The 25009-nt window shown below is 42.7% G+C and overlaps 1 protein-coding gene and 1 long non-coding RNA gene across 3 annotated transcripts in view; both read right to left on the reverse strand.

Moving 5' to 3' along the window:
• RET (ret proto-oncogene) overlaps positions 1-25009 on the reverse strand; it is a 136648-nt gene that overhangs the window by 19913 nt on the left and 91726 nt on the right. For both annotated transcript variants that reach the window (XM_020802288.3, XM_078391039.1), the window contains exons 12-15: positions 14051-14198; positions 5507-5614; positions 2220-2434; positions 2002-2124 (exon numbers count right to left, since the gene is read on the reverse strand). In XM_020802288.3, the coding sequence (XP_020657947.2) occupies positions 2002-2124; positions 2220-2434; positions 5507-5614; positions 14051-14198 (594 nt within the window). The remainder of the gene's footprint in view (positions 1-2001; positions 2125-2219; positions 2435-5506; positions 5615-14050; positions 14199-25009) is intronic.
• Positions 16617-18938, reverse strand: LOC144588352 (uncharacterized). The gene is made up of 2 exons (XR_013543866.1): positions 16948-18938; positions 16617-16803 (listed from the first exon to the last, which is right to left on the reverse strand). It is a non-coding gene; the product is annotated as an uncharacterized LOC144588352 (long non-coding RNA).

Raw genomic sequence — 25009 nt, forward strand, 5'->3', positions numbered from 1 at the left:
ACTAACAATGCTCCATTTAGATGAGCCCAAGTTTTCTGAGTCATCTCAGCTCCCACTGAAATATATCTGGCCATCAACTATTCTTATCAGGCACTAGCTATCTAATACATCTTATCACGTAATAAGAGGTATTGCTTCCAGGCATTAACAGGGATAATGACAGGTTACCCACTTGCAAGTGTAGTTCTTTGAGTGGACCTCTGTGACTCACACCTTGGGTGATTTGCGCCTGCACGGAGCCTCATCGGAAGATTTTAGAGCTTTGCGATAGCAATGAACACATTGGAATACGCCCCTCCCCATCTGTATACCTTGGCACCAAGCGTCCCCTTTCAGTTGTGTCAACCGCCGTTTAATAGTAAGCAAACAATGGCGTGACAGAGGGGAGGATGGGCGGGATGTGTGAATCACAGAGGTCCACTCAAAGAACTACAATTACAGGTGGGTAACCTGTTGTTGTTCTTTGCGGCCTCTATGAATCACACCCTGGGTGACTGATAAGCTGTCTTACGAGGAGGCAGGGTCTCATGCCAAGGTAGAGGCTAGAACAGCATGTCCAAATGCCGCATTAGACTTCTGCCGGAGGTCTATAATGACGGATAAATGTAAATGGCTGTGCCCAAGTGGTAGAGGCGCAGACCTCTGGAAGAGGTATGCTGCAGAGAAAGGCTGTAGAGGCTGTCACTGCTCTGGTGGAGTGAGGGCGAATCACTCTAGGGGCTGGTTTAGACGTTGTTTTCAAAGTCGAGGACTTCAGTATCGAGGGTTTCAATTTGTGTGTCTTTGAGGTCTTAGACGATGCAGATGGAGAATCGGAATGAGCTGGTGTAGCCAATAGACATTGTTTCGATGATTCAGTAATGGCTTTTCCCATGACTTTGGTTTGGGAAGTGGCCCTACAGGGAGGATGGGCCATTTGAAATGTTGTAACGATTCTTCCCAAAATTGGAGATTTAGCCTCGAGAGGCGAGATCGAAGAACTCAGCGCTTAAAATTTTTGCAGTGGATACAGAGGGAAGTTTGATGTTGTTCTCCCAAACAGAAAAGGCACTTAGTGTGTCTGTCGGAAAGTGGGAATTTATTATCACAGACAATGCAATGCTTAAATGGACCCAAAGGGGACATGAATAGGAGAAATAATTGAGGAGAAAAAACAATGATTGAAGGGGGAGGGGTGCTGCGGCCGGAGGCCAAGCGATGGGTAAAGGAAAAAAAACTCTGATGATAATCTGATAGTTTAAAAGAAATGATTGATAACAGGAAGGAATCAAGAATAAGCTCTCTTTCTCTTTTACTCACAGAAACAGAATTATGAGGCTCTCAATGCAGCGGTTGAAAGAAACTGAAAGGGGACACTTGGTGCCAAGGTACTTATACGGGTGGGGAGGGGCATATTCTAATGTATTCATTGCTACTGCAGAAGCTCTAGAATTTTCCGATGAGGCTCCACACAGGCGCAAATCACACAGGGAGTGATTCAGAGAGGCCACAAAGAAGAACTCTACTTACAGAAACTGCAAAGCAGGTGATATCACCAGGCGTAACTGCACAGCAACACCTTCTGACGTAACACAGAGAACTAGGAAGATGAGTGAAACACTCTCTGTTGATTCTCACAAGAGCTGGAGTTCAGGTGTTCAGTGTTTCCCAGCCCAACTTCCTCGGCGCGCACCCACTTGAGGCTGCACACTGGCTACCCTGCCCCACCTCCTCTGGGCACTGCCTCTGTGTGGGCACCCATCAGAGGAACAGGGCTGAGAAGCACTGAACACCTGTTTGTCCAAAGGATGAACCAGCATGAACCTCTGAACTGGCAGTTTGTGTCCATCTCTAATCCTGACACGCTCAACCCATATTAACTATATTACCAAACACTACAAAACATGTAACTTTTATACATTCATGATTTCTGTTTGACATGTTTCCGTGTTTTACATCCAAGTGCTTTTTCACAAATGTGTGGATTGCCCTGCATTAAGCCTTAATAACTGTGTGCTGTACCTTGCTTCTCTTGACATAAGAGTCTTCTTCATAAACATCCCGTGAAAGACCAAAATCAGAGATCTTCATTTTACGTCCTTCCGCGACTAAGACATTTCTGGCAGCTAAATCACGATGTACAAGCTTTGGGAGGAAAAAAGAAATGAAAAAAAAAATAACGTAATTTTGTATACGGTCAAAAAGGCAGGGAAAACAAGGTAGAATGCCAACCTCCCTACCTTCATTTCAGCAAGGTACTGCATTCCACGAGATATCTGCCATGCGAACGAGATCAGGTCACCCATGGTTAAGGCTCTCTCATCTGGGTTATCCAAGTAGCTGGAATTCCTGTTCCCCTCGCTTCCTACATAGCTGGTCCCAACTTTTCGGCTTTCTCTCAGAAAACTCCGCAAAGAACCATATTTGGCATATTCCACTATTAAATACAAAGGCCCTAAGGCAAAAAGAGACAACATTCAGAAAAAAAGGTCCCCCTGCTTTCTTGGATCATACCACAAAATAGTACAACTACCAGAGTTGTACATCCCTCACTCTTTTTAAAAGCATGTCCCCACGTTTTAATTCACCTTTTTTTAAAACTCAGAAATAAGGTTTACAGGGATCATGTCTTTCTTCCTCTTAAGCAGGTGTAGGACTGTAGCCCACATAACAGAAATTAAACAAAATTGAACACAGTGGTGCCTCGCATGACGACGTTAATTCGTTCCGCGAAAATCACTGTAAAACGAAAACGTCATGCGATTTTAAAAAGCCCATAGAAACGCATTAAAACCCGATTAATGCGTTCCTAGGGGCTTCAAACTCACCGTCCAGCAAAGATCCTCCATGGCGCGGCCATTTTTGCTGCCCGTGCAGCGAGGAATCTGTCCCAGAAAACAGCGGGCGGACATTTTTTTACCCAGCGGCCATTTTGAAACCACCGATCAGCTGTGCGAAAATCATCGCTTTGTGATGATCGGTTACCAAAACAGGGGACCGATCATTGCAAAGTGAAATTCCCTCATAGAGAACATTGTTTTGCGATCGCTTTTGCGATCGCAAAAACATCGACGTAAAGCGATTTCATCATCAAATGGAGTGCTCGTAATACGAGGCACCACTGTACAGTGAAAGTCACTGCATATTAGAAGAGCTACAGTTATGTGCACACATCATGTGGGCTAAGCTCCCTTGAAATAAATGGCAATTGCTGCTGAGTAGACATATGCAAGATTATACTTTAAGTCTCCTCCTGCTAGGAGGGATAAGAACCTTATGCAGCACAAAATCCAATACCACGAGCCTTGGAAATACTATCCCACCTCCTTTGGACTGTAGAGACACTTGCTAATTCCCACACAGCTCTTAAAATGTCATAGCTGTTGCATAGGCTCAGGAAAATCTGGTTCTCTGATGCTGTTGAACTGTAACTTCTATTGTCCTAGACAATTTTGCCTGTTAGGGTAATGATGGGAGTTAGTACCCAGCAACATTTAGAGAACCATATGTTTCTCATCATTGTTGTAAAGGTGAAATAATTATTTTTAATGGAAGAGAATGTCCTCAGAATGTTGCATCGAACACCAGATCCTGCATTGAAACTGGATAAACAGCCTGCTTAGCAAGTTCTGCCCGAGTATAGGTTTTGAAAGAATATGCATTATGTACGCTCGAAGGCTTTCACGGCGGGGATCCGATGGTTGCTGTAGGTTTCTTGGGCTGTCTGGCCGTGTTCTTGAGGTTTTTCTTCCTAACGTTTCACCAGTCTCTGTGGCCAGCATCTTCAGAGGACTGGAGTCAGAACTCACCAGAGCATAGAGTTCTGACTCCTGTCCACTGAAGATGCTGGCCACAGAGACTGGCGAAACATTAGGAAGAAAAACCTCAAGAACACGGCCAGACAGCCCGAAAAACCTACAACAACCATCAATATGCCTTATGTTTCTTATTAATTTTTATGGTTTTAAAACATAATTCTATTTCATTTTTAAGATTTCCGTCCCTGGAAGCCTTTCTTTCTTTCAACCTCTCTTGAAACCAAAAAACAGAACTTAGAGTGAATTTGCATGTTCAGAAGTTCTTTTATTTTCTTTGCACTATCGATACAGGCAAGCAGATGAAGAAATGGGGTGTGTATACTTTTGGGAACATATCATCTTGGCATAATGGCTAGGGCAGGGGTAGGACCAGGGGCACATTTCTTCCAAGGTAGGTTTTTTTTTAAAAAAATCTATTATTTAGGATGTTCATATAAAGTGTAATGCAGATGTCCATGAACATGATTTTCTGCAGTCTCTGACAATTGTCAGAGTTCTGTTCTGTTTCCTGCACAGTAACTACAGTGTTTTGTTAAAGCTCTCAGTTATAGGCTTTCACAAAAAGTTTTTTGACATTTCTAGTCCATTAAAAAGGTTTGCTTCATAACCACCTCCACACATTGTCTCTTGAGTGATACAGTGTTGAGTATAATAGCTGGAGAGTTCAAAAATTTCATACCCGCATGATCAACATATTTAAAATATATTGGTAAGCATCCAATTCCATATTTATGTACATCTGGAGCTTCAACTACAGGAACTGCCACGACATCTTATGAAATGCCTGTTGCAAGGGACCAGGCACATAATCTTCATCTCACTGAGTGCTGTGGCAGTTTCTGGCGTTGGAATTACACAAACACAAAGACTGGACATTGGGCACAGTGTCCAATAAGTGTCTACATCAGAAATAGCACATTTTCCTTACATTTCTTCCTACCAGTTGTGCCTTTATTCACAAAACTGGGCAAAGAAAAGTTTTTAACACATTCTTTATAACTGATTTAGCACATTGGCAATAATCTACATACAGTCAAATAATCCCTCTCTACTTCCTCTGCCCTCTGCTGAGCGAGGAAGTGATTAATTTGCCAATATCCTGAAGTGCTCACTTATTAAGCCACTTTGTGATATTGGTAAACTGAAAGTGGAAGACTTGCTTTGTATTAGTTCCAGTGATCACATGTGCTGGAACCAATCCAAACAAGAGCAATCCTACTTGCATCATGTAAATGTAGAAACCCCTTGACAGGGGCCAGAAAGGTATGAGTAGGAACATTCAGAGGGTGGGCTGACGTACTCTAGCAAACGCGGTCTTTAAGAGCACACCAATCTGTTCCTGCAGTGCTCCAAATAGCAGGGTAAACCTGTTATTTGGAGCACTGCAGGAAGACATAGAGGCTGACAGCCCATGAAGTGAGCCTCTATGTCTCCACTGAAAACGCTTCAAATGAAACCACACCCAATGAACCAGAGGTTCTCAGTGGAGAATGACCAGAAGATCCAAACAGAACTAACTGCAAACCTGCCCACTTAATGAACAGGCACTGCGAGCAGATTCTTCTATTGATGAAGACTTACTGCTTTTAAGAGCCTTTATCTACAGAGTCACTGTGACGTACAAGCCCTTCTTTCACAGCAGATATGACTGCCCCATCTCTTACTCCTAAATAACATTATCTATGTGTAACGAAGTGCCTGGCACTTACCGCCCTGGCTGCAAGCTCCATAAAGTTTGATGACATGTTGATGGTTGACCTGTTTCAAAAGAGTGAACTCAGAATGCAGATCTCTGAGCTCACTTTGGGAAGCATTTTCTTTGGAACAGAACAAAAAGGGAAAAAAAACAGTTTGTTATTTAAAACCAGAACCTTATATTAAAACATCAGTGCACTATATTCAGATCTCTAAGTACTTAACTGCTGCAAATTAGGCCAACTATGTAAGGCAAGCGAAACAACTCTACGTTTTCATTAGACAAAAATAATGCAGTATCTCCACCACTTTTCATACTCAATTCCTCTCTGGTGCCCAGTGTCACAGATACAAAACATTTCCAGTTTATGCTGCCAAGACAGCTAAGACCATAAAGTAGGTCCATGCTACCTGTGACCCACAAAAATACAGGCACACATGCAGTCCACCTGCTGAAATTTCCCTTCCAATACAACTCTTAGAGAAGCATGCGTTTTTATCATTAGGTAATCCTAATGAGACTTTCCTGTCCTAATTTAGCAACATTTTACACAATTAACATAAAACTAGATCCTGTGAAATCAGCAATGAGGTCAGTGGTCCTTGATAACTGAAGGAGTGACGAGTTCCCGAGTGATACAAAAGTAGACCAACAAAAGAAGAAGAAACAACAGCGGAAGCACAAGAGACCAGAGAAGAAACTATTTACACCAGGTCCAGACTCCAGAGGAAAGTGACATATCTAGCCAATGCTTTTGGGAAGCCTCTATCTGTGTATAACTGTGTATTTCATATTGCTTAGAAAACAAGCTTTTTGTTCAGAGAAAGCATAACTGATACTATGAGTGAGATTAGAGAGTGTTGGATTCCTATCCATATGTATACCCTTCCTTTTGAAGGAAAATTAAGGCTACTCCACCCCAAGCAAAGGGAGATGAAGGCATGAAGTAAAATGTTATTTATGGTGCTCATGTACTCTCAAAGTCAAAGTTGGTTATGCACTGCTTGGTCTTGAAAAGATGAAAAATGCCTTTAGCTTTATTTATATGAGAAGATGGAACAAAATTAAAGAGATCCAGGTGGCAAGCAAATACTATGAAAACACCTTTTGGGACATATTCCTGAATTTTTCTTTAGCAAAAGTTAGGAAAGAATCCTAAAACATGTGTCCCACTGGATTTCTCAACAGAGAAGCGTTATCAGTTGGGTTGCTATAACAACCCCTCATGTTTCAACTCCAGCATTCTATTGCAAAGGAAGCTGTAGGTGGAGCAAAGGAGTGGGTGCCACTATCAAACTGCTGCTCTCCTAGCTCCAAAGTGGGCGTATTCTTTGATGGTTTTGTGAAACTTGCTCAAAAGAAAAGCAGAAATGATCTGGCAAAATGGAACTTAACAGAGCTACTTGAGAAATTCAAATACCTCCTAAGGCAGGGGTCAGGGAACTTTTTTACCTTTTAACCCACCCACCCCCAAATTTAAATATGCCGACATTACCCCATTGATTTGAAAGGAAGGAAATCATATATTATTTGGATTCAAAATCTTATTGAATCTATTCAAAATTACAATGGCTGCCAGGCTGTGTACCGAATTAGCAGGCTATATCATCAGTATCAATGGCTGCCAGGCTATGTACCGAACTAGCAGGATGCACCAAATTTAATACAGATGTGCACTATTTTTGCTGGAACACATTGCACACCAGCCATGGGGTGGTATAGGGAGTAGTAAGGTGTCCAATGTACCTAGCAAGTTGCATTAAATTTTTGCTAGCTCGCAGAGGATTTAATCATCATCAGTGGCTGCCAAAGTGGTGCTAGCCATGATGGGCTCGCTAGAGACAGCCAATGCAGATTTGGGGGGGGGGGGCTTTCCCTACCACTTTAATCATTCTGTGTGTGGTGTGCAAAAAGGAACAAACCAGACTAAAGGTCATGTCACCCACCCTGGTGCCACAGCCCAACATCAAATTACCAGTGCACTGCTATTTATCATCATCATCAATGGCTGCCAGGCTGTGTGTGGTATAAAATTTATAGTACACACAGCCTGGCAACCATTGATGATTATATAATCGGTTTGTTCCTTGACAGGACACTGGCAGAAAGCTGAAATGCTGAAAGACTTGCAGACCAGCATGGCAGCGGCAGTCTGCAAGTCAGGAGAAGATGGACTCGTTCCCAGCCCTGCCTCCATCCAGAAGGCAAGCGCGCATACAGAAGGACCTGATGCTGAGTCAGGATAAGATGATTTTGCTCCGGGTTCCGCCTCCATGAGCAAGGCAAGTGTGCATACACAAGGACCTGACACTGCATTGCACTGTGCCAGGTCCTTGTAGGTATAACACACAGCATCGTCGGAAATAAAATGCCTGGGGGTAATGAGGACGGTCGTGCTGCCGCAACCGTCCTCATTACCCCCAGGATTTTCATTTTTACCATATTTGGGGTAATTTACCCCTGGTTCCTGACCACTGTCTGAAGGCAACAGGAAGAGAATCCTCTTAGGAATCCTTTGATGAAGGTTCTTCACCAAGGGTACAGGGCTAAGATTCATTTCTCCCTAAGCATAACAGAGAGGGTACACTGTGGGGTGTGGCACCTCCTCTACTCAGATTACAGTCTGCCACTGTCTATGACAAGAGTGTATAATAACAGTGCAGCCCTATAATCTAGAGGCAGATCCTAAAAAAGCAAACCTCTATAATTCAATAGTACACAGTTAAGATTCATTTCCCCCTAAGAATATCACAGCCCAAATTTTCATACCTGTGGTTAATCAAGACTGATTAGAAGGACACCTATGTAGCACTGCTTCAAAACAGAAATATAACCTGTGGCTCAGCAAAGGTCCACCCATTGGAGCACTCCTGATTAGCTGGGTTGTGTGTGTGTGGGATCCTTGGCTCCAAAAGTGTTCGCTCTCCTAACTAGTTTCTTGCCACTAATGGTGTGTGTTCCTAACAGCCATGTCCATACACACACACACACACACACACACACACACACACACACACACACACACACACACACACACACACACACACACACACACACACGTGTGTATGTGTATGTATATGTGTGTGTGCACGCATGCGTGCGTGCGTGCGTGCGTACGTGCGTACGTACGTACGTATGTATGGTATATGTACCTCGGTGTGTCCCACTACCACCACCACCACCACCCCAGCCAACATGGACATGGCTGTTAGGAACAAATAATTTGTATACCCTGAAAATTCGGATATGGTCTCAAGACCTTTACTTCTAATCTTTGTTGTTGTTTAGTTGTTAAGTTATGTCCGACTGCCCAACCACCTTGTACTCTGTCGTCCCCTTCTCCTCTTGTCTTCACACTTTCCCAACATCAGGGTCTTTTCTAGGGAGATTTCTCTTCTCATCAGATGGCCAAAGTATTGGCGCCTCAGCTTTAGGATCTCTCCTTCCAGTGAGCACTCAGGGCTGATTTCCTTCAAAATGGATAGGTTTGTTCTCCTTGCAGTCCAGGGAACTCTCAAGAGTCTCCTCCAGCACCACAATTCAAAAGCATCAATTCTTCGGCGGTCAGCCTTATTTATGGTCAAGCTCTCACTTCCATACATCACTACTGGAAAAACCATAGCTTTGACTATGCACACCTTTGTTGGCAAGGTGATGTCTCTGCTTTTAAAGATGCTGTCGAGGTTTGTCATCACCTTCCTCCCAAGAAGTAGGTGTCTTTTAATTTCGTGGCTGCTGTCACCATCTGCAGTGATCATGGAGCTTAAGAAAGTAAAATCTGTCGCTGCCTCCATATCTTCCGCATCTATTTGCCAGGAGGTGATGGGACCAGTGGCCATGATCTTAGTTTTTGTGATGTTGAGCTTCAGACCATTTTTTTCACTCTCCTCTTTCACCCTCATTAAGAGATTCTTTAATTCCTCCTCACTTGCTGCCATCAGAGTGGTATCATCTGCACATCTGAGGTTGATAGTATTTCTTCTGGCAATCTTAATTCCGTCTTGGGATTCATCCAGTCCAGCCTTTCGCATGATGTATTCTGCATATAAGTTAAATAAACAGGGGGACAATATACAGCCTTCTCGTACTCCTTTCCCAATTTTGATCCAATCAATTGTTCCATATCCAGCTCTAACTGTTGCTTCCTGTCCCACATATAGGTTTCTCAGGAGGATGGTAAGGTGGTCAGGCACTCCCATTTTTTTAAGGACTTGCCATAGTTTGTTGTGGTCGATACAGTCAAAGGCTTTTGCATAGTCAATGAAGCAGAAGTAGATGTTTTTCTGGAACTCTCTGGCTTTCTCCATAATCCAGTGCATGTTAGCAATTTGGTCTCGAGTTCCTCTGCCCCTTCAAAATCCAGCTTGTACTTCTGGGAGTTCTCGGTCCACATACTGCTGAAGCCTACCTTGGAGGATTTTGAGCATCACCTTGCTAGCATGTGAAATTAGTACAATTGTACGGTAGTTGACGCATTCTTTGGCACTGCCCTTCTTTGGTATTGGGATGTAGACTGATCTTTTCCAATCCTCTGGCCACTGCTGAGTTTTCCAAACTTGCTGGCATATTAAGTGTAGCACCTTAACAGTGTCATCTTTTAAGGTTTTAAATAGTTCAGCTGGAATGCCATCACCTCTACTGGCCTTGTTGTTAGCCATGTTTTCTAACCCACTTGACTCCACTCTCCAGAATGTCTGGCTCAAGGTCAGCAACCACATTATCTGGGTTGTCCAAGATATCCAAATCTTTCTGATATAATTCCTATGTGTATTCCTGCCACCTCTTCTTGATGTCTTCTGCTTCTGTGAGGTCCCTATCATTTTTGTCCTTGATCATATCATGTCCATCTTTGTATAAAAGGTTCCTTTTAATATCTCCAATTTTCTTGGACAGATCTCTGGCTTTTCCCTTTCTATTCTTTTCCTCTATTTCTTTGCACTGTTCATTTAAGAAGGCCCTCTTGTCTCTCCTTGCTATTCTTTGTAAGTCTGCATTCAATTTTCTGTAACTTTCCCTATCTCCCTTGCATTTTGTTTCCCTTCTCTGCTATTTGTAAGGCCTCGTTGGACAGCCACTTTGCTTTCTTGCATTTCCTTTTCTTTCGGATGGTTTTTGTTGCTGCCGCCTGTACAATGTTATGAGCCTCCATCCATAGTTCTTCGGGCACTCTGTACACCAAATTGAGTTCCTTAAATCTCTTTTTCACTTCCACTGTGTATTCATAAGGGATTTAGTTTAGATTATACCTGACTAGACCAGTGGTTTTTCCTAGTTTCTTCAGTTTAAGCTTAAATTTTGCTATCAGAAGCTGACGGTCAGAGCCACAATCAGCTCCAGGTCTTGTTTTTGCTGACTGTATAGAGCTTCTCCATCTTTGGCTGCAGAGAATATAATCAATCTGATTTCAGTATTGCCTATCTGGTGATGTCCATGTGTAGAGTTGCCTCTTGTGTTGTTGGAAAAGAGTTTTTGTGATGACCAGCTTGTTCTCTTGACAAAACTCTATTAGCCTTTGCCCTGCTTTGTTTTGAACTCCAAGGCCAAACTTCCCTGTTGTTCCTTTTATCTCTTAACTCGCTACTTTAGCATTCCAGTCCCCTAGAATGAGAAGAACATCTTTCTTTGGTGTCAGTTCTGGAAGGTGTTGTAAGTCTTCATAGAATTGGTCAATTTCAGCCTCTTCAGCAATGGTGGTTGGTGCATAAACTTGGATTACTGTGATGTTGAAAAGTCTGCCTTGGATTTGTATTGAAATCATTCTATCGTTTTAGAGATTGTATCCCAATACAGCTTTTCCCACTCTTTTGTTGACTATGAGGGCTACTCCATTTCTTCTACGGGATTCTTGGCCACAATAATAGATATGATTATCCTCTGAATTGAATTTGCCCATTCCCGTCCATTTTGGTTCACTGATGCCCAGGATGTCATGTGTGACCACATCCAGCTTCCCAAGGTTCATAGATCTTACATTCCAGGTTCCTATGCAGTATTTTTCTTTTCAGCATTGGACTTTCCTTTCATTTCCAGACACGTCCACAGCTGAGCATCCTTTCAGCTTTGGCCCAACCACTTCATTAGCTCTGGAGCTACTTGTCCTCCGCTCTTCCTCTGTAGCATGTTGGATGCCTTCTGACCTGAGGGGCCCATCTTCCAGTGTCATATCTTTTTAGCTTTTTGTTTCTGTTCATGGGGTTTTCTTGGCAAAGATACTGGAGTGGCTTGCCAGTTCCTGCTCCAGGTGGATCGTGTTTAGTCGGAACTCTCCGCTATGACCTGTCTGTCTTGGGTGTCCCTGCATGGCATAGCCCATAGCTTCACTGAATTACTCAAGCCCCTTTAGCACGAAAAGGCAGCAATCTGTGAAGGGGTGTTTTAATCCGTTTTAAACTGTAGATAAACAGCACACTTTGCTTTGCCTTTTTCTTCTTCTGTTTTATTGTAATTAGAATTTACAGTGGTGCCTCGCACAGCGAGGTTAATCCGTCCCGGATTAACCCTCGCTGTGTGAAACATTGCTGAGCGGTAAGAAAAAAGCCATTGGAATGCATTAAACTTAGTTTAATGCGTTCCAATCGGCTGAATTACTCACCGTTCAGCGAAGTTTTTCAATGGCCGGCAGCCATTTTTGCGCCCTCCCCTCGCTTAATGAGGGCGCGAAAACGCTGCACGCGGCCATTTTGGCTGTTCCGGCGGCCATTTTGTTGCAGTGGAACAGCTGATCGGCGGGTCACAAAGCGAAGGTCGGTAAGCGAACTGCTTACCAACCTTCGCTCTGCGATTTTCGCCCATTGGGGCCATCGCTCTGCGATCGCATTAGCAATTGGAAAAGCGTCACCGTAGAGCGAATTCATCGCTCTACGGTGCGTTCGTTCTGCGAGGCACCACTGTAATTTGCTAACATTTCCTCTGTAGAAAATAAATCCTATAATTTCCAAGTTGTGTGGGACTTATTTCTGAGGAAATACATTCAGGAGTTGTAATCAGAAATGTAATATGTGAGGCACTATGGATTTGTATACTATATTGCCTGCTGCCCCATGTACTTCCCTGCCAAATTATCTCATGTGCCTACTGATAGTTTTACATTTTTTCTCATCTCTTTGTGTCTTCTAACAACTTGCAGTTACACTGATCTGCAGAAAATTTGGTGACAGTGCAGAAATGCAAAGAAACACTGACTTCTCAATAGGTCAAACAACACGAGGCAACAGAAAATATGACTGGAACAGAAGTTAAATGCTTTTAGAATCTTAAATTGTGGATGGAGAACACTGTGCTTTTTGTTACCCCTTATGGCCATATTATTGTTTCCTCTTTCCCTTCATTTCCTCAGCCCTTTCCTTCCCTCTTGCCTCCCTAATATATCCCCAGTCTAATCTCCATCACTCCTGGTTAGATAGAGGTGCCACTGAATGACAACACATCTTCCTTCTCTCCACTATGAGGGAAATACTAAATTCCTCAGGAATTGTGGCCCTTTCAAAATGCTAAAGCACCTTGACAAAGAATCTTAAGGTCCTTTGAGACTTCTTGCTTCCATCAAGAAATACACTTTTCTCCTCAAGTTTTCTGTAATTTGTGTAAATTGTCTCTAGTCTCTGTAGAGAAATAATTTAATCAACCATACACATACAGTGAGTGAGAAAGAGGGAGGGGAGGATAAGCACAAAAGAACAGCCTGATTTTAAGAAAGAGAGTAGCAACCCACTTAGTACCTCAAATTCTTAAATAAAGTGGTAGTCGTCCTAATTTTGGACAATTCACAAATTGCACAATTTTACTCAAGAACAGGTAAACATGAGTAAAAATAGGCATTTTCACACAAAAATAAACAATTCTGTCAAAAACACCATTCTTGCCAATGGGTGAAAGCCATGAAAAGTCCCAGGAAATGTGTTGCCAATTTTCCCAGTAAAGAGAAGGAAGTCTGAATTATTCTCCCTTTCCTACAAGGAGGAGACAGGTGATGATTTACATACTTACTCTTGGCTCTGGAGACACCAACGCCAAAGGGTCACTGGCCTTGAAGATAAACCAGCATTCCTTCCAAGGCAGTTCTCCAATTCTGTCAAACCTTATTATCACAGACCAAAAATGCTGGCATGTGACAGATAATGTAAAATCTGACTACTTTGGTTATTGATAGAGCAGCAATAGTTGGAGAAAGACCTTGGTGCATTACTCTCTTACACATTATTCTCTGGTGTGATACAACTAGCCAGTGTTTTTACACTTTAAAATATCTGAAGAACCTTCAGCTAACAGATGAGTTGAGAGTTCCTACAGGCCTTTTAATTTGTCCCTATCAAATATCCATTTAAACCAGCTGACTCAGCCACGGTATGTCATGCTTCCCTCGTGTACATGTGGAAATGATTGTCTTCATCAAAACAGCAGAAGAAAACATCAGATTATAAACAGAATATGTTAGGCCATCCAGCAACACTGTTGGAAAGGTCTGTGTGCCAATATGCAGCTCTTTGCTTCCAAGTTTAAAGTTCCATCAACAGGTATTAAGAAGCCACCAAATCAGATGCCTGGACAGAGACAGTACCTTTTAGCATTTTGACTGCAACAGTGGTATAGCCAGCTTTCCCTTTCAGCCTGAACGCAGTTGCCTTGACAACTTTCCCAAATTCTCCCTCTCCAAGTGTCTTGCCAAGCACCAGGTTCTTTCGAGGAAATTCCCACTTTGGATCCTCCTGTAGAGGAGAGAGAAGAATGAAATTTTGCTAGAGAAAAATTTAGCAGCATCCAATAGTTCTGTCAAGGAATGAGAGAGAGAGAGAGAGAGAGAGATATTTGTTAGATGTAATGATTAGAGATGGTCATGAATCAGAAAAAATGTGTTTTGTTTGGATTCATGATTCATCAAAGTTGATGAATTATGAATTTTTATGACGAATCAACAAATCAATTTGTCAACTTGTTTTTTTCTTAAAACCATGTAACGCCCCCCAGCACCTAGGAGACACCAAAATTACAGGGAAGCTTCCCCTCACTTTCCTCTACAAACTGTGCAAAATTACGGTAAGTTTCAGACATCCAAGTTATACAAACGCAAAGTGCATCCCCCCAAGAAACTGCCTGTTAGCACCTGGCTTGGGGAAACCCAAAATTCACCAAACTTGGAAGGATTGTAGAGGAGAGTGAGAAGAAGCTTCCCTGCAGTTTTAATGTCTCTAGGCGCCTTGGAGGCCATTTTACATCCAAACAAATTGACAAATCAACAGTCACTAAAAAAATCATTGATTTGTATTCGTTGGGGACATTGATTTGTATGAATACTAATTGATGAATTAGAAATTTTTGAATAAATTTGATCATTTGTTTTTTGAAAATTCGCACCCATCTCTAGTAATAATTTAATACAATTTCCTTTGCTCCCTACTCTGCCTACTGCATGTCACTCGATATTGTGGCTTATTTTTCTTAGCCAAGTTGAGAAAGAATGGAGATGTAAAGGCTCAGTACATTGGATTCAGGGAGGAAAAATGAACTACTCTACTACTAGATTTTGTTGTGACACTTGTTTGATGTCAACATTTGTCATGTGCAATCCATGTCTTTGTGTACTCTGACTGTGAACAACTCCTTCTGTCCAAGTCAAGCCCAGCAAAGCCTATCTATGTACTGACTTTACTGATTTGGAGTCTGTAGCTCCTTCAAACAATCTCCTGCTTGTTCATGTGGCTACAGCCTGAAGCCCTTCCTCTGCTTTATTGTCCAAGATGTCAAGGATCTGGAATAACAAAAATGCTTTTTGCCAGAATAAGCTAAAGTAAGTAAGTAAGTAAGTAAGTAAGTAAGTAAGTAAGTAAGTAAGTAAGTAAGTAAGTAAGTAAGTAAAAATAGCAATATTCTAACCTAACATACAGAGAAAATACCAGTTACACTGGTACACTTGAAAGGTAAGATGTATAATTTTAGTTCCCCCCCCCCCCCAATATTTTAATTCCAAGGAAGAAAACATACTAGAATCATAGAATCACAGCACTGTAGAGCTGGAAGGCATCCCAAGACTCATCAAGTCCAATGCACCAAAGCAGTAAACCTACAACTAAAGCATTATTGACATATAGCCATCTAATATTACTTTAAGACTCTCTAGCAAAGTAGAGTCCACCACTTTTTGTGGCAGTCCATTCCACTGTTACTGTTAAAAATTTAAACAGAAATTTGTTTCTTGTGATTTGAATGTGTTATGTTAGACCCGCCATCTGGTCCCATGGAAAACAAGTTTGCTGCATCCTTCAGTAAACACTCCTTCAAATATTTGAAGATGACTATCCATATAACCTCTCAGGCTTCTCTTCTCCAAGTCCACATACTCAGTTCCCTCAATTAACTGTTCCTCATAGGGCTTGATCTCCAGACCTTTTACCATCCTAGTTGCCCTTCTCTGGACATGTTCCAACTTGTCACTATTAACCTGTGATGCTTTGAATTTAGAGCAATCAGAGGCCTGAATACAGTGGAAATATTGCTTTGTTTGCTCTGGACTCTATACTTCCACTAGTGCAGCCTCGTATTGCAAAAATGTATAGGTGGGGGTGGCACTGCATTACACTGTGCCACACTCCATCTACTAAGATCACAGAACCTTTTCCCATGTACTACTGCAGGCCAGCTATTAACTGTCCTATAAGTATATATCTGATACTTCTTGCCTACTTATAGAAATGTACATCTTTTCCTGATGAAATTCATTTCATTTGTTTTGGCAGAATAGGTAAAGGTAAAAGTAATGGTTCCCCTTCACAATTTTTGTCCAGTCATGTTCAACTCTAGGGGGAGGTGCTCATCCGTTTCCAAGCCATAGAGCAAGCGTTTTGTCCGAAGACAATCTTCCGTGGTCACATGGCCAGTGCGACCGAGGTGGTCCCTATTTATCTACTTGCATTTGCATGCTTTCGAACCGCTAGGTTGGCGGGAGCTGGGACAAGTGACGGGAGCTCACTCCGTCGCGTGGATTCGATCTTAGGACTGCTGGTCTTCTGACCCTGCAGCACAGGCTTCTGCGGTTTAGCCCACAGCACCACCACGTCCCCTTTGGCAGAATACTCCAATTTGTTAAGGTTACTATGAATCCTGAGTCTGTCCTCTGAAGTTTAATATCATTTGAAAATTTGATAAGTATGCCCTCTGCAACCTCGTCCAAGCAATGCATACAGATGGTGAGCAGCACTAGACCTAGGACAGAGCCCTTTCTCACCTTTCACTTCTTTCCAAGGTGATAAGAAACTATTGGTGAGCACTACTTGGGTGGGACCTGTCAACATGCTATAAATCTACCTAATAGCAGCACTGTCTAGCTCACTGGTTCTTAACCTTGGGTTACTCAGGAGTTTTGGACTGCAACTCCCAGAAGCCTTCACCACCAACTGTGCTGGCTGGGGTTTCTGGGAGTTGCAGTTCAAAAACATCCGAGTAACAAAGGTTAAGAACCACTGGTCTAGCTCACATTTTATCATGCTGGCCACAGGAATATCATAAGGAAACTTGCCAAAAGCCCTTATGGAATCAAGACACACTATATTCATGATATTCCCCTTGTCTACCTTTCTTGTGATTCTACCAAAAAAGAAAGAAGGAAAGGAAAGGAAAGATTAGTTTGGTCTGACTTAGAAATTATTGTATTGTTCTTTAAGTGTTCACAGACACTTAATTATCTGTTCTGAAAACCTTCCTGGTATTGATGTCAAGTTGACCACCTGTTGGACTTGATATTAGATAAGGTAGGACCCCTAGAATGATTTTCACAGTATTTTCTATAAAAACTGTTGATAGCTGAAGAGGATGAATGGATAAAATAAGCAAACAATGTCTCCCTTGGTGTGCACTTCTAATAATGACTCTGTCAGAATTAGGCCTGAGTCATGCACTTGTCCTAGATCTTCCAGAACTGGATTCCTGAAACTGATGGATTGAGCTGAAATAAGGGAAAGTGGGAACCCGAGAGCAGGAGGCAAGAGGTATTGCAGTGTTCATGAAGCAGAGAGCGGTAAGGCATCTGCTATTTATATAACCACAGCCCAACCCGGAGGCTTTTCCTGCTTGCCAAGTGTAGTGGCTGAAGGGGCAGACAGAAAGGACTCTGAGGCCTGAGAACACATAATCCATGGTAGCTCACTGGATTAGGTCCCAGACCAGGGTTCCCTGAAGGATACGCTAGCTAGTGAACTATGAAGCTAGTATCTGTACACAGTTGATGTCAATTTTGGTGTAATTTATCTCAGCTCTCTCTGTATCAGTGATACCAGATGAGAACTAAAGTCACTCAGCAAAAACACTTTTTTTGTGTGGTTATAGACTTGGAGAAATGGAAGAAAAAGAAGGGAGGCTCTTTTGAGAATTTATGTAGTCACCACAGACAATTAGCTTTCTGTTTGGGGAAGCTGTCAAGCCTGGCAGTCACAGAAGACTGATGCCTGGATAAACCAATGAAGAAGTAAAAGCAAACAACGCACATACTTTTATGTAAGCATTCTCCCAAAATGTCTAAATATATTACATGAAGGCATATGAGTTGCAGAAGAAGACAGTGTCTCTCTCAGAAGGGCTTCCCAAAATGCCAATAATATTGAAGCCTCCTGGTGCATATCATTGAAATTCAAATACTATCGTACAAGCAATTTTTAAGATTACAAGCAAATGCTAAGATTATAACAGCACTAATTAATCATACAGACATTATTTGCTGCTGGAAGTGAGCCAAAGATCTTTTACGTTATTCTGCATGAGCACTACAGACTGTCATTTAAAAAAAATTCTGCTTTGCATATATAGTGATAATTAAGCGGATAATATTAATTACGGCCCTAGCAACAATATTTTTTCACATAAGCTTTTTGCTGAGGCATTTTCTGTAAGTAACTAGTGATTGTGAGGGCAATTAAGGTGCCATTCCATTTCAAGATTATAGCTGCTACTTCTATTCATTGCTATGGGCAAAACTCTGCTGGTGTAACTTGGCGAACTGGTGGCAGTGATCTGGAGTCTATGCTTCATGAGTAAAGGCTCCTCCCTCCATGTGCTGAAGCCCCCAAAGGCTTCTCCAGGGTAAAAGGGAGCCCCAGGAAGCCTCAAGACCTAAAAAGGAGGGAAACAGGAAACTTTTAATTACTTCAAATTACATTGCTCCAGTGCCTAATCCAGGTTACACCAGCACAAAGTTATGTAACAGGATTTTGCCCACTGTGTTTGTCTCACCATATGCCTGTCCCAAAAACTCAGAATGTATCGCAATACATGTGAAATGCATACAAGAACAAAAGAGCTCATACCTGGCTCACAATTCTCTTTGCACAGAGTTTTTATATGGACACAATGGCAGGAAAGCAGATGTTCCAGCTCATCTACATAAAGTGTATTCACAGCATCTTCACCTGACTTTTTCTTCTTTCTTATGCATCCCCTGCATGGTTTAAAATCATCACATCTCTGTAAACTCTGATATCCCACTTCATGGATAAACCAAAGTTGATTATTTTAACTGCCCGAGACCACTCAGTGGCTGAATAGGGATTTTGGCACAGCCCGCCACTACGTACTCAACGTTCTGCTCCACTTACGCCTCCCTCCCGACAGGCTTCCTGCAGCCCTCAGAGGCCTTGTGGGTGGCCTCATTGGTTGCCCAAGCAGATGTTCCAAAGCACCTCTCCTCTCTCACCAGCAAAACTGCCACTGCCATGATTTTCATAGGGGAGACTGCAGAAAGAAGAAACCTTGAAGTACATCATCCTCCCTGTCTGGCAGATTATGAGGACAGAAGGAAGGGTCATTCTGATGCACAGTCTTTCTCAGTTAAATTGCCTGCTACTCACTATTCAGTTAACTGGCTTAGTTGAGGGACCCCAGAAATGATGTTTAAGGCTGGGGATGTTTAAGTATGTCCAAGCCAACATTGCAAGATGTTGTGGGAGCAGAGTCCTTAGGACTATTCAGGCATTATGTTTGTCTGTGTACACCACATAACAAGGCAGCAACTTCTCCCTCAGTGATGTATGTGAAAAAGACACTTGTTTATGACCATAGAGGATTTACATTGCAAAGCAGACCTCCAGTTTTCTGTGTTTTAGCTTGCATTCAGCTTCTGTGAATAGAACCAGGTCTGCTCTTCAGATCTGTCACTTTTGTGCGAGAAAGGTAACGGCACAGGGGAGCAGGACTAGAGCACTTCACTTCTACACAGACTTCCTCTCAGGTCCATTTATATGGAATTACATAATTATTTGCAAGATCTCTTCAATTATATATATAATTGAAGACCTTGCAAATAATTATGTAATTCCATATAAATGGGGAGGGAGAGGGAGAGAGAGTTTTCATGGTGAACTGTTGCTTTCTGAAGGAAGAAGTATTCGTTCAACGGTAGCCCCCATGCAACATTCAGCTTCAGCCAAGTAAATGCTGAACGTCACTCCTTGAAACAAGTGCTCACTTTCCAGGATGGAGATTTTTTTGCAGAAGTCATGGTCTACACATCATATGGCTCTCCTGCCCCACACAATCAATCCCTCTCCGTGCCATGTTATGAACTCAAGGCTCTGCATTGCAAGGCTCTGTACAGATTTTGCTGTTTAATCTCTTCCTTGGAAGAGTAACTGAGTGATTGCCAAGTCAGAACAGAAGTGAGTAATTCATATTTTCAGTCTGGCTTGTGAAGACTGCATGAAGAACCAAAGATTAGGGTTGGGTATCTCCTAGGTGGCCATTTCCTGCCTAATTTGCAGAGCAACTGAAGTGAAACCTATGGTCATATCATGCTACAGGATATATCAGGGATCATTGGTGAGAATGGTAACCACAATCTACTTGGTGGTTTTTTGTCCTTTTATTGTATGTGTTTTAGGCTGCTATTCCTTTGATTTGCAAAAAGATGAGACTTCCTTAAGCATGGAAATGAGCTTCCCGTCTTGTACCAGAATGATCTACACAGCTGCAATGGGGAATCACCAAGCAAGGTTGCTAGGAAACATTCAAATAATAATTAGTTGCAGATTTTGGATGAACTAGTTAACTGTAACCTAATTGTTAATTCCTGTAGAACAAGCAATCATTTGTAGCTCTGTACTAAAGAACATATAACTAACAAACAAGCTTTTGTACTGTGAGACAACCACAGAGCGGAATGGAACATTTTCTGTTCATATGGGTCTAATTTTCAAGCAGATAAATTTACAGCAAGATGTTTTTCAGAATCTTAGACTGCATATGGAAATTATCCATAAGGAAAGGGAGGAAACTGAATGATGATAATAATACACAGCATTTACAAAGACCGCTTCTGACTATTCAAGGAGCTCCACATACATCATCTTATTGTAATCTTTACCACAGACCTCTAATTATTTTCCAGTTACTGCAGAAGTCGGGCTAAAAAGGTGACTTCACTGGAGCTAACTAAAGTTCTCATGAGCAACACCATACTTAAATGCTGTCCTGCTATGGTGGCAGCACAGTGCATAACTGGTTCTCAGGACTGGGAAATTGATGTACACAAGGACATTTCAAGCCCCAGGAGATCCCTCAGCTCCAGGTAAAAGCAAGATAAGAAGCATTGATTTCTCTTGTTGTCTCCGCAGGCAATATGACCTCTGCTTATTGTCCTTTCACCCTGAAAAATGAGGTACACTCATTCAGCTAGTACAGGAGGACTGGCTGACTGTTCACAAAGATGCTAAAGACCCCATTTATCTTTCTAATCTCCATAAGTCCATTAATATATTGGCTGGTTGGTTTGTTTCATTTCTAGGCCACTGTTCTCCCAGTGAGGGGATCCAAGACAGCTCACAATGATTAAAACAAATTAGACTAAAAGCACAATGAATTACGAAGCAACCCCCCCCAAAGATATAAGAATAATAATTTTAAAAGTTAATCTCAGCATCTAATAAAACTCAGTTATAACATATAATAAAATATGTCTATCTGCAGCCTGCCCCATTAATTTTAAGGACCAGTCAGAAACTCTGTTTGGCTATCTTATTTACACTTTTGGTTTTAGTCTGTGTTTTATTAGTTGCTCTTTCCTAATTTTTGCTGTTTGTTTGCTTTGTTTTGTTCTTACATTTAATCTGCTGAGAGATGTAACATCAGTATTTGTTAGTTATTACGACTGATATTTTTGTTATTTGAATTCTGTTTCCCTTTGGTTAATTTGCTCATCTCTTAATTACTAATTGATTTTGCTGATAGGGTCCCAAAGCCTTACTTGTCTAATTTAACTTAAATTACTTTAAATTATTTAATGTAAATTATTTTCTTCTTTTAATCACCAGTTGTGAGTGGGTTTATTTTGCTTTAGGGGACTTTTTCTGATTTGGAAGTTGGAGTGGGCTATTTTAGTTTAGTGAAGATGTGAGATAGAGAATGGAGTACAGTTAGTGCCACTGAATTTGTTTATAACCCAGAGCAGTTATTAGTATTATTTACCTTGGTTATTCAATTTATTTAGTTTTAACTGATGTTAACATAATTGAATTAGATGGAATCTGGCATGGCTAACTAAGAGATAAATGCCATGCCCAGTGTTTTCCCAACAAGGGCTGATGAACTTCATCTTGGGTGCACTGTTGAGGTCCGCCAGAATTTGACTTCTGGGGAATTTTAACACCCATGCAGAGATATGTTCCCCATGAGGCCTTGACATCATGGCATCCATAGACCTGTCCCAACCTGTCCCAGGTCCTAAACATGTGGCAAGCCACACCTTGGACCTGGTGTTCATGTCTGAGCAGAGAGAAGGTGATCTGAAGGTGGTAAACCTTGAGTCTTCTGGCTTGTAATGGTCAGATCATCATCTGCTGAAATTTGGAATTTGTACAATGGTACCCTCTGTGGGGTGGATGGACCTATTAAAATGACAATATGACATCAATAAAAACCTTCCTAAAGAGGCAGGTCTTTAACTATTGCCAAAAGGATAAAAGGGAGGGGGCAACAAAGGAATCATTTTGCACACTTTGTATAAAACCATTATTTTGTTCTACTTCCTTTGATCTGTACAAGAATTGTTCTTGTTTTCCTTTCTTCCCTTATCCAGAGAGCCACAAAATACTTTGTCCTCTTGAACTGTGAGGAGAACAATTTTGCAGTTCTTTATCCTCACATGTGAAGTGTCGCCCCCTCAATGATTACCGGGCTTTGAATAAAATAACCATTCGAGACTGTTACCCCCTGCCGTTGGTCGGCGAACTCCTGGATCGCCTTAAGGGGGCACGTATTTATACCAAGTTGGACCTCCAGGGTGCCTATAATTTGGTGTGAATCCATGCTGGCAATGAATGGAAGATGGCTTTCGGAACTCGTTATGGCCAGCATGAATACCTGGTCATGCCTTTTAGTCTAACCAACGCTCCGGCTGTGTTCCAGCAGTTCATGAACGTCATCTTTCGGGACCTGCTTGATCGCTTTGTGATCATCTATCTGGATGACATTTTGATTTACTCCCTAGACCCCGCTCAGCACATGGAACACGTTCATCAGGTCTTACAATGATTACGAGAGCACCAACTCTATGACAAGCTGGAGAAGTGTGACTTCAACTTGCAGGAAGTCTAGTTTCTAGGTCACATTCTATCTCCCCAAGTGATCCAGATGGACCCAAAGAAAATAGAGTCGGTTCTGACCTGGCAGAAGCCCTGGAATCATAAGAATGTACAGCGGTTTCTCGGCTTCGCGAACTAGTACCGCCAGTTCATACCAGCCTATGCAGACATAACCACGCTGCTGACCCGCCTCCTCCAGCCCAAAGAGCCATTCCTTTGGACTCCGGAGGCAGATCATGCTTTCAACACACTAAAAACCCGCTTCACCACCAAGCCAATTCTGCGCTATCCGGATCCCAACTACCATTTACTGTGGAGACGGATGCCTCCACTGTTGCTCTAGGTGCAGTACTGTCCCAGTGGAAGGATCCCTCACAGCCTCCGCAGCCCTGCGCTTTCTACTCCCGGCAGTTCACACCCTCAGAACGCAAGTACACCATCTGGAAGCAGGAACTCTTGGCCATCAAAGCCACTTTTGAGGTCTGGAGGCATTACCTTGAAGGGGGCCGTCACCTTGTCCAAGTTTTGATGGACCACCGGAATCTGGAACACTTGCAGAGAGCATGACATCTTAATCAATGCCAGATCTGGTGGTGTCTCTTCTTCTCCAGGTTTGACTTCTGCATCACTTACATGCCACATACTCAGAATCGGAAACCGGATGCTTTGTCCCACAAACTGGAATACACTGTTCCAACCTATGAAGAGTCTCCGTCTACACATATCCTATCCCCTTCAGTTTTTGCAGCCACTACAGCTTGCTCGTCCCTGGCTGAAGAAATATGAGCCAACCAAGCTCAAGATTCCTGGGCCAAGCAACACTTGCAGGAACTCCAAAAGGGCCCTGCCGGAGACTTTACTAACCACCAGGGTCTATTACACCATGGACGCCTGTACGTTCTTCCAGGGCCCCTCTGAACTGATGTGCTCTATCTGACCCATGATTCCCCTCCTGCAGGACACTTTGGTTAGTACAAAACTCTGCACCTACTCACATGGGAATTCTGGTGGCCCCAGGTTCGAGCTGACGTCGCCCGTTACGTGGATTCCTGCGAGGTTTAGTATGAGCCAAGGACGTACCCGCCAAACCTCCAGGGCTGCTGCAACCATTACCCGTACCAGCCGGCCCTTGGGACACAGTATCCCTAGACTTCATCACGGATCTCCCACGATCATAAGGGTATACCTGTGTTCTAGTAATAGTGGGCCTGTTCACCAAGATGGCTCATTCTGTCCTGTGTTCCAAGCCTCCCACAGCTCCTGAAACAGCCCAGCTCCATCTTCACTGTGTTTTCCGTCTACACGGGCTCCCGACACACTTAATTTCTGATCGTGATTCCCAATTCACCTCCCGGTTCTGGCAAGCCTTACACACCAGTTTGGGTACCCAAGTGCACTTGTCGTCGGCGTATCATCCCCAAACAGATGGACAGACTGAGCGTACTAATGCCACTCTTGAGCAATATCTCTGTTGCTATACCTGCTATCAGCAAGATGATTGGGCTACCCTGCTACCCCTGGCTGAATTTACCTACAATAACGTCATAACTCATCCACAAATCAGACTCCATTTGCAGCCACCTATTGGTACCACCCTCATTTTTCCTGGCTGTCCTGCCGTCAACTGTAGTTCCTGCTGCTGATGCTCACGTATGCGAGTTGCAGGCTCTCCAAGACCTACTCCAAGAACAGCTTCAGCAAGCTAAGGATGCCTATAAGACAGTGGCCGACAGAAAATGGAAAGAAGGGCCACCTCTGAAACCAGGGGACCAGGTCTGGCTTTCCACCCATTATCTCCGCCGACCTGGCCAGTCCCACAAGTTGGACCCTCGGTTTATAGGACCTTATTTAACCTGTTGCAGCACCGGACCCAACCCGACCCCCACCCCTGGCTCCACCTCTGCCCGTTTTGGTTGATGGCGAGGAGGAATACGAGGTCCATCATATCCTGGATTCCTGAA

This window comes from Pogona vitticeps, chromosome 3, assembly GCF_051106095.1.
Source record: "Pogona vitticeps strain Pit_001003342236 chromosome 3, PviZW2.1, whole genome shotgun sequence".
NCBI lineage: Eukaryota > Metazoa > Chordata > Lepidosauria > Squamata > Agamidae > Pogona > Pogona vitticeps.